Source organism: Capra hircus, chromosome 9, assembly GCF_001704415.2.
Source record: "Capra hircus breed San Clemente chromosome 9, ASM170441v1, whole genome shotgun sequence".
NCBI classification, from domain to species: Eukaryota; Metazoa; Chordata; class Mammalia; order Artiodactyla; family Bovidae; genus Capra; species Capra hircus.
In genome coordinates this window covers 75863818-75880273 of record NC_030816.1, presented here as the reverse complement: position 1 = coordinate 75880273, position 16456 = coordinate 75863818, and the positions used below count along the sequence as shown (strand labels likewise).

General features: G+C 38.8%; 1 protein-coding gene across 1 annotated transcript in view; it reads right to left on the bottom strand.

Moving 5' to 3' along the window:
* CCDC170 (coiled-coil domain containing 170) overlaps positions 1-16456 on the bottom strand; it is a gene marked incomplete at its 5' end in the record, with an annotated part of 93473 nt that overhangs the window by 34025 nt on the left and 42992 nt on the right. Inside the window, one exon of the mRNA XM_013966606.2 lies at positions 1273-1590. Coding sequence (XP_013822060.2) covers positions 1273-1590 — 318 coding nt within the window. The remainder of the gene's footprint in view (positions 1-1272; positions 1591-16456) is intronic.

The window sequence follows — 16456 nt, the reverse complement described above, 5'->3', positions numbered from 1 at the left end:
ACCGGAACCCACTGAGGAGCAGCGTGTCAAGGTCCTTTCTCCACTACCTTCCTGGGGACTATACGACCTTTCTAAATGCTGAAAAATTCTGAATTCGAAAACAGCAGCAGAAAAATGGTACAGATGAGCCTGTCTGCAGCACAGGAATAGTGACGCAAGTGTAGAAAACGGAGAGATGGGCACAGGGTGAGAAGAGGAGGGGGGGTGAACCAAGAGAGTACATTGGCATGTATGCGCTTTGTTGTTGTTCAGTCGCTAAGTCGTGTCTGACTCTGTGACCCCATGGACTGCAGCACGCCTGTCCTTCACTATCTGCCGGAGTTTGCTCAAACTCATACCCACTGAGTCGGTAGTGCCATCCAGCCATCTCATCCTCTGATGTCCCCTTCTCCTCCTACCCTCAATCTTTCCCAGTATACACACTGTCATGTGTAAAATAGATAGCTAGCGGAAAGCTGCTGCATAGTACAGGGAGCCCAGCTCAGGGTTTTCTGATGACATAGAGGGGTGGGATGGGGGCGAGGTGGGAAGGAGGTCCAAGAGGGAGGGGATGTATCTATACATATGGCTGATGCACGTAGTTATATAGCAGAAACGAACAAAACACTGTAAAGCAATTACACTCCAATTTAAAAGAGAGAAGAAAAGAAAACACCCCACAGCAGGCCTCAGGGGTTTCAGATAGGGGTGTGGACCCTGGACTGTCCCTCTACAGTAGGCCAGGGGAAAAAAAGAATCTCAGAGGCTGTCCTCTCAGGAACCTCACATCTGGAGCAAGTGAGCGTGCAGTAGAGACAAGATTCAGCATGGGTAGCTCTGCGTCCAGAACCCACATCATTCACAGTGAGATGTGACTTCAAAAATATAATATATAACTGAAAGTAGGATTCTTTAACACTGAGCCACCTGGGAATCCCTGAAAGTAGTACAACCACATTTAAATGCTGCTTTTAACTAACTTGGGCTTCCCTCATGGCTCAGATGATAAAGAATCTGCCTGCAATGCAGGAGACCCAGCTTTGATCCCTGGGCTAGGAAGGTCCACCGGAGAAGGGAATGGCAATCCACTCCAGTGTTCTTGCCTGGAGAATTCCACGGACCAAGAAGCCTGGCGGGTAGGGTCCACAGTGTTGTAAAGAGTCGGACATGACTGAGCGACTAATGCTTGGGGAAGAAACACTTTGACTAACTCAGACAACTCACTCGCTGAATATGCTAAATGAAGGAGCTGACCATCCTTAAGAAGCTTGTAAGCCCCCAACCCCCACTCACCTGTTTCCCGCTCTCTTCCTGGCTGCCCATTTCTCGAATCCTCTCCAGAATGGCATCCTCTGAGGGCCTCAGTGTGCCCCAGCTGCCCCTCAGGAGGGCTGCTATCTTCTCCCTAAATGAGGAGAGCTCGGTCTGGGAGGCCGCAGTTGCCTCCAGGCTGGCCTTCAAACTCTTCTCCAGCTCCGAAGAGCTCTTCTTCAAGACGCTCAGCTCCTGCTTTGAGGCATCCCAGACCCGCTGACCAGCAAGCAGCCTTTCTTGGAAGACCTTAACTTCCCTTTCAAGAGCTTCTTTGGCCTCCACGGCACCAAGCAAGTCCTAAAATAATTACGGAAAGTGAAGACCATAGCATTAGTAGCCAATGAGGGGAGGCTGCATTTGCTTCTCCTTTATCTTGCTTACTGATGACTTCCAGGAGTTAGGGTTAAATGCTCATTCCATTCTTCATTCTAGGTGCCCTATCCTCTCTTCATAAAGACATTAAATTATAAAGCTATGTTAGGTGAATTTAAGTGTCTGAAAAAGAGAAGCGATATAAAATCAGGTCTAGAGAACCAGACTGTGGACAGTTTGAGGAAGGAAAAGGTGGGACAAATTGAGTAGCATGGAAACATACACACTATTGTAAAATAGAGAGCCAGTGGGGATGTGCTGTATGACTCAGGGAGCTCAAATCGGGGCCCTGTGACAACCTAGGAAGCTGAGATGGGGTAGAAGGTGGGAGGAAGGCTCAAGAGGGAAGGGGCATATGTATACCTATGGCTGATTCATGTTGATGTATGGCAGAAACCAACACAAGATTGTAAAGCAATTATCCTTCAATTAACAATAAATATATATTTATTTTTTAAAGTAAGCGGAAAAAAAATCAGGCCTGAGGTGAAAAAAAAAGGAAACTGACATATAAGACTTTTCTATAGGCACCTCTGGAGAGATTTAATGAAAATAAATCACTGGCGAACATACTAGTAGATTCGATCCATAGGTAGAATAGGTTTACAGGGCTATGTGTTTTCAAGCTTGGTATAGATGGAAATTGATGTTGAGGAAACAGTCAACTCTCAGAGTCCTAATTAGCCACTAAAAATTATTTGAATGAAACTAAATAACAGAGTAGAATTATCATAAAACATCATTGTATAAAAGAGAGTAAGATCTCTCTTCCAGTATTCATTGACTGTGTATCTCCCTGTCTGATAAAGACAATACTAATACTGGTAGGCCCTGAAGAAAGGAAATAGGAAGGAGTAGTCAATTTTGGGGTGGGAGGATTAAAAATGGAGAGAGAGAACCATGATGAGAAGAATAACTTTAAAGAATATGTATGCTTAGGTTTGTAAAAATAAAGGGCACCAAGAAAGTTACCAGTGTATCTACTTCTGTTTACTATATATAAAATGGTCCAAAGAGGCATCAAAAGGATATCTTTAAAATTCATTTAAAAAAAAGTTTGTTGACATTAAGTTCCAAATTAAATTAATTCACATCAAAAAAGATTATGGAAATTAGCTCATGAAATGCTTTGCTTTTCTGGCTCCTGGTGACTGTTCCATTTCTCCACTCCCTTTCCAAACCAGTTCTTTTTGCAGCAAAGCCCCATTACTACTGCGAATTAAATAGTATGATGAGTCAAGGACACTTTATAGTAAATACAATACTTTAATACTTTACAGATTTATTTTCAGATAGTAATACAATATCTGTTCAACTAGAATAACATTCTAATCTAGCATTAGCATTGGTGACAATAAATTGGAATTTGTTATCATGTATTACCTTAGAAATCTCAATCTAATGTGTGGTTAGAAAACTGAGTCCAGGGGACTTGCCCAGTGGTCCAGTGGCTAAGACTCTGAACTCCCAATGCAGGGGGCCAGGGTGCAATCCCTGGTCAGTGAACCAGATTCTGCACACCACAACTAAAGATCCCACATGCTGCAACTAAGCCTTGGTGCAGCCAAATAAATATTTTTTTAAAAAAAAGAAAAACTGAGGTCCTAAATTTGATGACACAGTGATGAAAGTTAATCCTAATCCCCTCAGAGTCCTAAAACCCAGTAGGAAATTATATATCAACTTTTACATTGAAAGAAAGTCCCTAACGCAAAAGATGAGCCTTTCCATGACCAATGGCGAGATATTTTTAACCAAGAATTTACAAAAGTTCCTACAAATTCACAGAAAACATATCAGACACTTGAGTACTATAGACTTACTGTCAGTTTGGAATAAACTAATCAATTGGCAGCTTACACCGAGAGACCAACAAACATAATTAAAATATTTCAACTATGAGAAATTTTTTCCACTCTGATATCAGACTGTTGTCTCACTGCCTTAGAGACCATGGCCAAAACAATCCTCTTTAACAAATCCAGAGCACTAATGCTTATGTCTAATAAAAATCAGAAAATTCCTTCATGGTCATAGAATATAGTGGCACGTGGCAGCGGCTCAGATTTTTTTTTTTTTCTGGACACATTTCAGCCCAGTTAACTATATACTGTTTCTCATATGGAAGGCAGGAACTTGGGAGCCAGTGACCAGGCCTCGGGGACCTCCTCCTCCAGCGTTCTGATTAAGTGCTTCAGAATTCAGGGGGCACAGGGCTGAATGGCTGGAAACAGATGTCCTCTTAAATGCAGCTACGATGGAGCTTTGAGCAGGAGACAGCGGCTGGAGTGGAGTCTGGTTGCATGGTTACCTCAAGGATACACTGAAGTAATGTGACATCGGTGTCACCGGCCAGGATCCGGGAATGCTGTCAGACCACACTGACACACAGAACAAGAAACAACTAGCTCCCTCAGAGCAAAATCAGGACAGACTTCCAAGAGGGAACTGCATGGGCAAATGAGGACAGACGCTATGGAAATAGTGACGGGAATCACTTAAATGAAATTTTTTTTCTTAATTTATTTACTTTAAGTTGAAGGATAATTGCTTTACAATATTGTGTTGGTTTCTGCCATACGTCAACATGAATCAGCCGTAGGTGTACATATGTCCCCTCCTTTCAGAGTCTCCCGCCCATCTCCTACCCCAACCTACCCCTCTAGGTTGTCACAGAGCCCCAGTTTGAGTCCCCTGAGTCATACAGCACATTCCCACTGGCTATCTATTTTACGTATGTTAGTGTATATGCAACAAATCTTTAGCTTCAGATCTAGTAATGCAACCAATATTTAATGATCCTTTCATGACTACCTGTAGCAAAAACATTTGTAAATCATATGATCAAGGCATTCATTTTAACATCCCAATTAAATGCATGAAATAATGAAATGATTCAAAGGTTTGTGTTTTTAAAACATATTAATTCCTATTATGATATTTCTAACCATCCTATGGCTTTGGATATGTATGAGATCAAACTGCCTCTCAGAACTAAAATGACTGATTATCATCAGGGTAGAGAACCTCTGGCTTGAACTTAATTCATCCAACCCTAGACAATTTTCATAAAACTAAAAATTAGTTGGTTATTTCTACCTACTGCAGTTAATACTAACAAATAAACTCAGAAATTCCCCCAAACATGCCCTCTCATGCATTGCTGGTGATAGTGTGAACAGGTATAATTTTGGCATAAATACCTAAAAAATGTAATATGCACAATATCCTTTGGCCCTGTAATTCCATGATCTGTTAGAGAAGAAGCTGTAGAGTAACATTTTACTTCAAAATGAGGAAGGCCTTTCCTAAATCTTAGCTGTCCCAGTGGCATCATCAACCTTGGAAAATAACAAGAATTCAGTTTAAATTTGGAATTAGCATTATTGACAAACTCAGTTCAAGTTAACAATGAATTAAACTGTCCACGAGGCCAGTGTGTTCCTAGGCTTCACTTCGGTACTGCGAAACATTCTGCCCTGAACTGGTCAGACTGTGCCTGGAGGACCATGGACAGTTCCCAGCTGAAATTTAAAGGGGGACATTGTCAAAATGGATTGGGTTCCACATCACATGCTAGGATTAGATCCATAATAAAAATATTCACATAACCATGTTATTTTTAACTCTGTTTCAATTTATTGTAAAAGTGTTGAATGAACCTAAAGACAAAGCACTGAAGACTTACAGTTACAGAACAGAATGTAAATTGACAAGGTAAATATAATGATATAATAAAAACTATAAAATGAATGAGGGGAGAAAAAAGTAGGAGGCATTAAGTTCATTTTATTTCATAGCAGAACATCCAAAAAAGTACTATTTCAGGTTGTCAGGTATAGTATTTCTTTAAAGTCTTAATGGTAATATTAGAAGTTAAAATGAGAGTATAAACTGTGGCTAGAAGTGGAAGGAGAGATGATTCTTAATTTTACTTCGGAGTCTTATGAACAGTTTAAATTTTTTATAATATGAGCAGATATGATTTTAGTGTTCATTTACATTTTAATGCCTCACCATTTTAGAACCCTCCCTCTAGCTTACTAGCACCAGGTTGCAGATCCATCCACCATCCTGTTGGCATCAGGTCTGGGATGTCTCAGGCCAAGTAGCTAGCTGGGGAAGGATACAGCACCACCAGTAGGCTGGCTGCCTTAGGACCCCATGATTCCCTAACCCACCCATCAAAGTGCCCAGGACCACACCCCACCCACCAGTGCACCTCACTAGCCCTGGGACCCCTGGGACCTTACTTTGCTGCAGGGACCAGCCCCACTCACCAGCAGACAGACACCAGACCCAGGACCACTGCAATCCAGGAGTCTGCCATATCAGGACCTGGCCCCCTACATGAAAGAGCCAACACCAGCTCTGGGACACCTTGCACCACTTGCCCAGCTCAAATTCCTAGAAACACACAATCTTCCCAGACTGGCTAAGGAAGAAATCGAAAATATGAACAGACTAAACACCAGTAATAAAATTGAATCAGTAATTTTAAAACTTCTCATAAACAAAAATTCAGGATCAGATGGCTTCATAGATGAATTCTACCGAACATGTAGAGAAGAGTTAACACCTATCCTTCTCAAATTCTTTCAAAAAAAAAAATATTGCAAAGGAAGGAACACTTCCAAACTTGTTTTCAAGGCCAGCATTATCCTGATACCAAAACCAGACAAAAACATCACTAAAAAGAAAATCACAAGCCAATATTACTGATAAATATACATGTAAAAAACCTCAACAAAATACTAGCAAATCAATTTTAACAATACATTAAGAAGATCATACACTATGATCAGGTGGGATTTATCCCATGGATGTAAGAATGATTCAGTGTGATACAGTACATTAATAAATTGAAAAATAAATATCATATAATTATCTCAATAGATGCAAAAAGGATTTTGACAGAATTCAATATCCACTTAACATAAAAACTCTCCAGAAAGCAGGCGTAGATGAAACATACCTCAACGTAAAGAAGGCCATATATGTCAGCTAACATCCTACTCAATGGTGAAAATCTGAAAGCATTTCTTCTAAGATTAGGAACAGATAAAGGTGCTCACTCTAGTTACTTTTACTCAATGTAGTATTGGAGATCTTGTCAGACAAGAAAAAGATATATATAAAAAAAACTAAACTGGAAAGAAACAGGTAAAACTATCATGTTTGCAGATGACATAATACATAGAAAGTTCTAAAGATGTCACCAAAAAACTACTGGGACTCATTAATGAGTTCAGGGAAGTTGCAGGATATAAAATTAATATGAAAAATCTGTTACATTTCTACACACTAACACCAAACTATCAGGAAGAGAAATCAAGAAAACTATCTCATTTATAATTGGCTCAGAAAGAATAAAATAAATACCTAGACATAAATCTAAAGAGGTAAAACACCTGTATTCAGAAGACTATAAGACACTGATGAAGAAACCAAAGATAATAGAAATAGATAGAAAAATATACCATGCTCATGGATTGAAATAATTCATAGTTAAAATAACCATACCACCCAAGGCAATCTACAAATTCAATGCAATCTCTATCAGAGTACCAAAGATATTTTTCACAGAATTAGAACAAATGATTCTCAAATTTGTATGGGAATACAGAAGACCTCAGACAGTCACAACAATCTTGAGAAAAAAGAACAAAGCTGGAGGTATCATTCTCCCTGATTTCAAAGTATTACTGCAAAGTGACAGTAATCAAAATAGTATGGTACTGGCACAAAAACAGATACACAGATCAACAGAATAAAATAGAGACCCCAGAAATAAACTCATATTTATATGGGCAATTAATCTACAACAAAGGAGGAAAGAATATAATGTGGGGAAAACACAGCCTCTTGTAATAAATGTTGCTGGGTAAACTGCACATCTACATGCAAAAGAATCAAACTGGAGTACTTCCTCAAACCTTGAACAACAATAAATTCAAAATGGATTAGACTTAAATGTTAAGATCTGAAACCATAAAACTTCTAGAAGAAAAATATAGGCGGTATGCTCTTTGACACCAGTCTTACTAATAGTTTTTGAACCTGTCTCTCAGACAAAGGAAACAAATGCAAAAATAAATAAATGGAATCGCCATACTGTTCTCCATAATGGCTGTATCAGTTTACATTCCCACCAACAGTGTAGGAGGGTTCCCTTTTCTCCACATCCCCTTAGTATTTACCATTTGTAGATTTTTTTTTTTATGATAGCCATTCTAACTGGTGTGAGGTGATACCTCATTGTAGTTTTGATTTGCATTTCTCTAATAATTAGTGATGCTGAGCATCTTTTTGTGCGTTTGTTGGCCATCTGTATGTCTTCTTTGGAGAAATATCTGTTCAGGCCTTCTAAGAAAAATTATATTGATGAACCCATTTTCAGGGAAGAAACGGAGCTCCAAGGATGTAGAGAATGCACCTGTGGACACGGTGGGAGAGGGCGAGAGTGGGACGAACGGAGAGAGTAGCATGGACACATATACACTATCAAGTGTAAGATGGATAGCTGGTGAGAAGTCACTGTGTAGAGCAGGGAGCCCAGTCTGACGCTCTGTATGACCTAGAGGGATGGGATGGGGGGAGGGAAGGGAGGCTAGGGAGGGAAAGGATATATATAACACTACGGCTGCTTTGTGTTGTTCTATGGCAGAAACCAACATTGTAAAAAATTTAATATAAATAAATAAATGGGACTACATGAAACTAAAAAGCTGTTGTACACCGAACTATCAACAAAATGAAAATGCAGCCTACTGAACAGAAGATATTTGCAAACAATAAGTGTTATGGCAGGTTAATATCCAAAATATACAAAGAACTGATATGACTCAACATCAAGGAAAAAAAAAAAGGAAGAAAACTCAGATTGAAAAATGGGCAGAGAACTTGAATAGACATTTTTCCAAAGAGGACAGACAGATGACCAACAGACACACAAAAATATGCTCAACATCATTAATCATCAGAAAAATGAAAATCAAAATCACAAAGAGATATTATCTCACATCTGTCAGCACAGTTGTTATCAATGAACAACAAACAGCAAATGTTGGTGAGGAAATGAAGAAAATTAAAATACTAATTAGAAAAGATATGTGCACCCCTATATTCACTGCAGCATTCTTTATAATAGCCAAGATATGGGAGCAACCTAAGAGCCTATATAAATAGATAAAAGAAAAAGATATATATAGAGAGAAATATACATATATACATGCATATACATACAACTCAGCTATAAAAAAATGAAATTTTGCCATTTGTAACAACATGGTTGGACCTAGAATAATACCTATGGGATATTATTCTAAGTAAAATAAGTCAGACAGAAAAAGACAGATCGTTTATGATTTCACTTCTATGTGCAATCTGAAAAACAGAACAAATGGACAACCACAATGAAACAGAGTCAGAGAGACAAAGAACAAGTAGGTGGTTGCCAAGGGTAAGCAGGTGAGGGAAGGAAAGAAGTAGGTAAGGGAGATTAGGAGGTAGAAACTTCCAGCTGCAAAATAAATGAATCATAGGTACGAAACAGTGTGGGGGATATGGTCAATAATTCAGTGATATATTAGAGAAGGAAATGGAAACCCACTCCAATATTCTTGCCTGGGGAGTCCCATGGACAGAGAAGCCTAGCGGGCTACAGTCTATGGGGCTGCAAGAGGCAGGCATGACTGAGCGACTAGACACAAGTAATAAATCTTTCCATTGTGATAGTAACTAGACTTATCGTGATGACCATTTTGAAATGTATAGAAATATCAAATCACTAGGTTGCATAACAGGAACTAACGTAGTGTTGTAGGACAAATATATCTCAAAAACAAACAAACGAAGTCATAGAAAAGGAGATCAGATTTGTGGTTACCAGGGGTGGGACACAGGGGAAGGGAAAATTGGTGGAAGGCAGTCAAAAGTACAAACTGCCACTTAAAAGATAAACAAGTATTAGGAATGCAATGGACAACATGATAAGCATAATTAACACTGCTGTATACAACATATAACAGTTGCTAAGATCCAACCAGTCCATTTTGAAGGAAATCAACCCTGGGATTTCTTTGGAAGGAATGATGCTAAAGCTGAAGCTCCAGTACTTTGGCCACCTCATGCGAAGAGTTGACTCATTGGAAAAGACTCTGAGGCTGGGAGGGATTGGGGGCAGGAGGAGAAGGGGACAACCCAGGATGAGATGGCTAGATGGCATCACAGACTTGATGGACGTGAGTCTGAGTGAACTCCGGGAGATGGTGATGGACAGGGAGGCCTGGTGTGCTGCGATTCATGGGGTCGCAAAGAGTCGGACACGACTGAGCGACTGAACTGAACTGAACTGAACTGAAGAGAAAATCCTGAGAGTTCTCATCACAAGGAAAAAGCCTTTTTCTATTTAGTTTATTAAAGAAATAGAATTCTTCTATTTCTTTAATAAGATGATGAATGTTCACTAAAATTACTGTATAATTGTTTCATGATATAAGTCAAACCATTACGCTATACATCTTAAACTTATACAGGGCCATATATCAATTATATCTCAATAAAACTGAGAGAAAAAAGATAGAGCCAGGATGACAACATGAATTGTAGGGATTCTGATCCTGACTTGCTACAATGAAGAAGTGTCAAACAATTAGAACTTCACAGAGAAGGTGGACCCCCTTGTACAGAAATGAGTTCCCTGACTCTTAAGGAGTTCAAGAGAAGGCTGGATGCTAACTATAGAGGGACACTTTAAAGATGATTCTTATTTCACATAGAGAGTTAGATGAGCTAGATTCTAAAAGATCTTAAGGTCACTTCCAACACTGTGATTCTAGGACTGTAAAGAGATCTTTAATTTCTTTACTAATTTACCTGTCTAATAATTTCTCACTTCTAGGAAGCCATTCCATATGTCTGTACTCTTAAAATAACCATATGTTTATTTTAGTCCCTAGATAAAAGTAAATAATGAGGAAAAGGAAATTAAAACACTGAGAATCAATTATATGCTGGGCTTGTTTTGAGTACCTTATGTATATTACATCATTCAATCCTAACAATAATTGTAAGAGATAGACCTTTAAATTATTTTCCAGTTTCACATACAAAGAAATTGAAGTTCAAAGAGGTAAAGTCATATGTCTTAGATCACACAGTCAAATAATTCTGGAGCCTAGAAAAAAACCCAAGAGCCTGGCCTCTTAGCCACTCAGCTCGGTGCGTCTGTCTTATCCTCTCCCTTCTTACAAACACTCTGCTGCGGGACAACAAACCCAGGGAGCAGAAGGAACATCCTTCCAAACCAAGCTTGCTGACTCCAAAACCAATATGCTTTCCTAGCTTCAATTCTGGCCACTAGAGTTAAAGAAAATGTGAACAGTGTGAAGGAAAATAAACAGAATCCACTATGTAAGTTGAATTCCTGATTCATTGATCGAAAATTCTTGTCTATAGCAAATGTACATGGCTAATGTAGATAAAATGACTCCTTTTCTCAGCTTTAGATTACTTCAAGACAACAAAAAGAAAAGGTGCCAAGCTTCAATACTTTTTTAAATGTACTGCAATTTTTAACTGTTAAAGATTTTCAAATAATATATCTTCCATATGTATAATAAACTACCTGGATTTTTACTTGGGAAATTTTCATAAAGTAACAAAAAATCATTAAGAAAATAAGAAAAGCTGAGTTTAGTAGAAACAGCATCCCAGCCCTTCAGAAACTTCTTTCTCTGCAGTCATTCAGGACTTTACTAGTAAAGTAAGTTTCCTACCCCAAAAACAGAGCTTTAGAAAGCATTATGAAGGTTCTCTCTGAGACCGTTAATGTGTCAGTAAAACCACTTGACAGTGTTTTTCAGTAGTAAATCTCTGGAGTCATAATCCTATGAATGAGCACTTTATTAAAGACCTCAAGCTTTTTATTGCCCATATTTTTTATAACTTTTATTATCTTGGCAGGAACTTGATCCCAAAGTGAATGTGTTTCACAAGTCTGAACAACATTGCATCATCAGTCATTTACAAGGGTAAAGACGCTTACATAAGAAGAGGAATAAATTATATACTTCTTAATGTGTTCTTACAACATATTGTCATTTCCTATTGCTCATCTCCAAATATGCATTTTATAGACAAACTCAATTCTTCATAATTTTCTAGGCTTGAAAAGTTAGTAACTACTATCTATAATCAAATTAACGTCATTCATTCACTGAGGAAATTTGCACAGCTATTTCTCTTTACTGTTCTCCTGACAAATAATTTTTGGCACCAGACTTGTATGTAGGAAGTAGCTGTGAATCTATATATAAAGGGGATTACTGTTAAAAGCAAGACAACATCATGACCAGGGTTCAGATCATTTGCCACTTAATAGCTGTGCATACTGAGCACAGTACATAACCTCTCTGAGCACCTAGCAAAATGACTATGCTAATGGCAAGTGATTGGCGTTGTTGTTCAGTCACTCAGTCATGTCCGACTCTATGCGACCCCATGGACTGCACCACGCCAGGCTTCCCTGTCCAACACCATCTTCCCAGAGTTTGCTCAAACTCATCATGTTCACTGAGTTGGTGAGGCCATCCAACCATCCTGTCCTCTGTCATCTCCTTCTTCTGTCTTCAATTGTTCCCAGTATCTGGGTCTTTTCTAATGAGTCAGCTCTTCACATCAGGTGGTCAAAGTACTGGAGCTTCAACTTCAGCATCAGTCCTTCCAATGAATATTCAGGGTTGATTTCCTTTAGGATAGACTAGTTGGATCTCCTTGCAGTCCAAGGGACTCTCAAGAGTCTTCTCCAACACCACAGTTCAAAAGCATCAGTTCTTCAGTGCTCAGCCTTCTTTATGGTTCAACTCTCACATCGATACATGAACTACTGGAAAAACCATAGCTCTGACTAGATGAACATTTGTCGGCAAAGTAATGTCTCTGCTTTTTAATATGCTGTCTATATTTGTCATGGTTCTTCTTGCAAGGAGTAAAAGTCTTTTAATTTCACTATCTGCAGTGATTTTGGAGCCCAGAAAAGTAAAGTCTCTCAGTGTTTCCATGGTTTCCCCATTTACTTGCCATGAAGTGATGGGACTGGATGCCATGATCTTAGTTTTTTTAATATTGAGTTGTAAGCCAGCTTTTTCACTCTCCTTTCACCTTCATCAACAGGCTCTTCAGTTCCTCTTCACTTTCTGCCATAAGGGTGGTGTCATCTGCATATCTGAGGTGACTGATATTTCTCCCAGCAACCTTGATTCCAGCTTGTGCTTCATCCAGCCATGTGTTTCTCATGATGTACTCTGCATAGAAGTCAAATAAGCAGGGTGACAATGTATAGCCTTGACGGACTCCTTTTCTGATTTAGAACCAGCCCGTTGTTCCATGTCCAGTTCTAACTGTTGCTTCTTGACCTGAATACAGATTTCTCAGGAGGCAGGTAAGGTGGTCTGGCATTCCCATCTCTTGCAGAATTTTCCACAGTTTGTTGTGATCTACCCAGTCAAAGGTTTTACTGTAGTCAATGAGGCAGAAGTAGATGTTTTTCTGGAATTCTTTTGCTTTTTCTATGATCCAACGGATGTTGGCAATTTGATCTCTGGTTCCTCTGCCTTTTCTAAATCCAGCTTGAACATCTGGAAGTTCTCAGTTCATGTACTGTTGAAGCCTAGCTTGGAGAATTTTGAGCATTACTTTGCTAGCATGTGAAATGAGTACAATTGTGCAGTAGTTTGAACATTCTTTGCCATTTCCCTTCTTTGGGATTGGAATGAAAACTGACCTTTTCCAGTCCTATGGCCCCTGCTGAGTTTGCCAAATTTCTAAGTGATTGGTAAATTGTAAATATTATACTCATGATTGCTGACAGTACTAAAGTAAAAACTCTGAGAGTCATAAATGTCACTAAGACAGTTTACTTATAGGTAAAATACTTAGACTGTAATTTTTAAATCATTTTATTCATATTTATTTATAAGACATATATATATTTATAAGACAAAGCAAATGAGTAAATATTATTATTAGGATCCAAAAGATTACTAATATAAAGTAAAAGGATATTAAGAAAACTCTAAAATATTACTTTTAATTAAAAATACCAGAATTGCACAGCACTTTCCTCAATGTGATGTGGCAGCCTGGATGGGAGGGGCTTTGAAGGAGAACAGATATATGTATATGTATGGCTGAATCCCTTCACTGTTCATCTGAAACTATCACAGTATTGTTAATCAGCTATACCCCAATACCAAATAAAAAGTTCCCCAAAGTACCAGCATCAATTCATTTCTAAAAAAGCATTTCTAGCTCTATCCACTAAAAGCAATGACATCCCAATAGCAATGAGCACACGTAGAGCCTGAATCTTGGTTGCTAAGCACTCTTCCCCAGTAAAAGGAGCCAAAATTCCATAGAGAACAGGCTGATTTTAGTTCTGTGGTCTGAAAATTGTAAGTGAGCCTAAGATATCATCTTCTGTTGAAAAGCAGAGAAGCATTGAAAGACTAAAGGAGTCAAGTTATAAGGTCACAGAGACAATCTTGCAGAGACTCCTTCTGGCCAAACATGGAGGATTTGGAAAGCCAAAAGGAGAATAATTGATTATTAATAGTAAGTAAATAAAAATCCATGTGTCCATAGAATTGAAAATGAAAAGAAAGAAAATAAAAAGCTTTTCTTTAGTAAGAATGTTGACTAATAAGTAGAAGGAATGATGAAATTAGAATATTACCACTTTGCCACCCCTGATATAAATTAATCCAGGCAAGAATCAATAGACGAAAACATCACTAGGTAACTGAAGGGGGAACAGAAATAACCTGCCAATTCTCACCCCCACAGATACCTTACTTGGCTGCAGAAAATAAAATGTACCTTTTCCCTGAGGATATGGGCAATCAAACAGTTTCAGCAACAATGGAACAATCTAACACTATTTGCTTCTAATGCAATTCAATATGAAGTTTACAACTTTATCTTTGAAATATTCCTGCCAAAAAGGTTTAACCTGAATCCAATACTGCCTCTAAATCCAACTTTACCTGTAGAGTATAGTTAAGCAAGTTAAATCACATCTTGAAGAAACAATCAGGCCATTGCTTTGTACTCTGTATGATAAGTCAATAACATTTTTTTAATGCTATTAAAAAAAACAACTATAAAAGGCTAAAAATAACCAAAAAATGCAATGGATGAATCTAGAATGGACTACAATTTGGGGAAGAAAACAGCTAAAGACATTCTTATAAAAAATGATTAAATTTGAAAGTCAATAGTAGATGTTTATTATCTATTGCTGTGTAAAAAATTAGCCCATACTTAATGACTTAACACAACAAACATCTATTATCTCATAGCTCTATGGGCCAGAAATCTGGGACTGACTTAGCTGGATGTTTCTGATTCAAGGTCTCTCATAGGCTATAATCAAACTGTTGACCAGGGCTACTATCATCTCAAGACTCAGCTGAATGAGGATTCACTTCCAGTCTCACTCATATGGTAGGTGATAGGCCTCAGTTCCTGGGCTCCTGGGCCATGCAACTGCCTACCTGAGTGCCCCATCATGTAACATCTGGCTCCCCTCAAAAGCAGTGACTCAAGAGAATTCAAAAGAGTGTATCTAAGACAAAAGCGACAGTGTTTTCATAACCCAATCTCCAAAGTGAGATTCCACCACTTCTGACATATTCCGGTCACTGGAAGTGAGCCACTTCATCCAGCCCACAAGGGGAGGGAGATTAAACTTCACCTTTCAAGCAGTGCAAAAAGCTTGTGGGCTTGGAAACCTCCATGAGTAACTGATACTGTGGCATCACTGTTGACTTTTAGATGTGATAATGATATTATGGTTATGTAGGATAATGTCCTTATTCTAAGCTTCAGTGGTCAGAAACAATACATATAACATCTAAACCTATTTTCAAGTGATTCTGTAAATACGTGTGCGTGTGTGTGTGTGCATGTGTACAAGCTAATAAAGCAAATACAGAAAAATGGTAACAAATGTTACATTTGGATGTGTAATAAATGGATGCTCATTGTATTCCTTCACCCTTTCTATATGTGTTTGAAATTTTTCCTAAGAAAAAGCTGGAGAAAAATAATTATTTGAATGGTATCCCCTCAAAATTCAAATGTTGAAGCCCTAACATCCAGTATGATGGTGCTTGAAAGATGGGACCATTGAGGGATAATTATCTTCAGATGAAGCCATGGGGGTGGGGCCCTTGTGTTGGGATTGGTGCCCTTATAAAAGACACCAGGGATCTCGCTAATTCAGTCTGCCATGTGAAGATACGGCAAGAGAGTGGCTGTCTGCAGGCCAGGAAGAGAACCCTTACCCCCTTGATCTTGGACTTCCCCACCTCGGGAAATATGAGAAATAAATGTTTGTTTTTTAAGCCACCCAGTGTACGGCATTTTCGTATGAGAGCTGAAGCAGACTGACAAGGTGTTGAAATGACTGGAGTGACCTGGTAATGGTGGTAAAACCTTTGCTCCTTTCACAAGGTTAATGAGACAGAAGAAGGAATCTAGTGGTCAGAAGGGCTCTTTGATGCACGGAATTGGAGAGAAATAGAAATTATCATCATTACTGGATCACTTTCACATTCCAACTTCCCATCTCACCTCACCTTGGCAGTGATGTCACCACAGACGTGGAAGACCTCAGGATTTCCCACGAAGATAGCTCCTTCACTGCGTCCTGCCAATTCCAGAACCCCCTTCACAGCCTGTCGGACACCACTGAAACTTCACCCCTCAGGGAGCCTCTTTTTCTCAG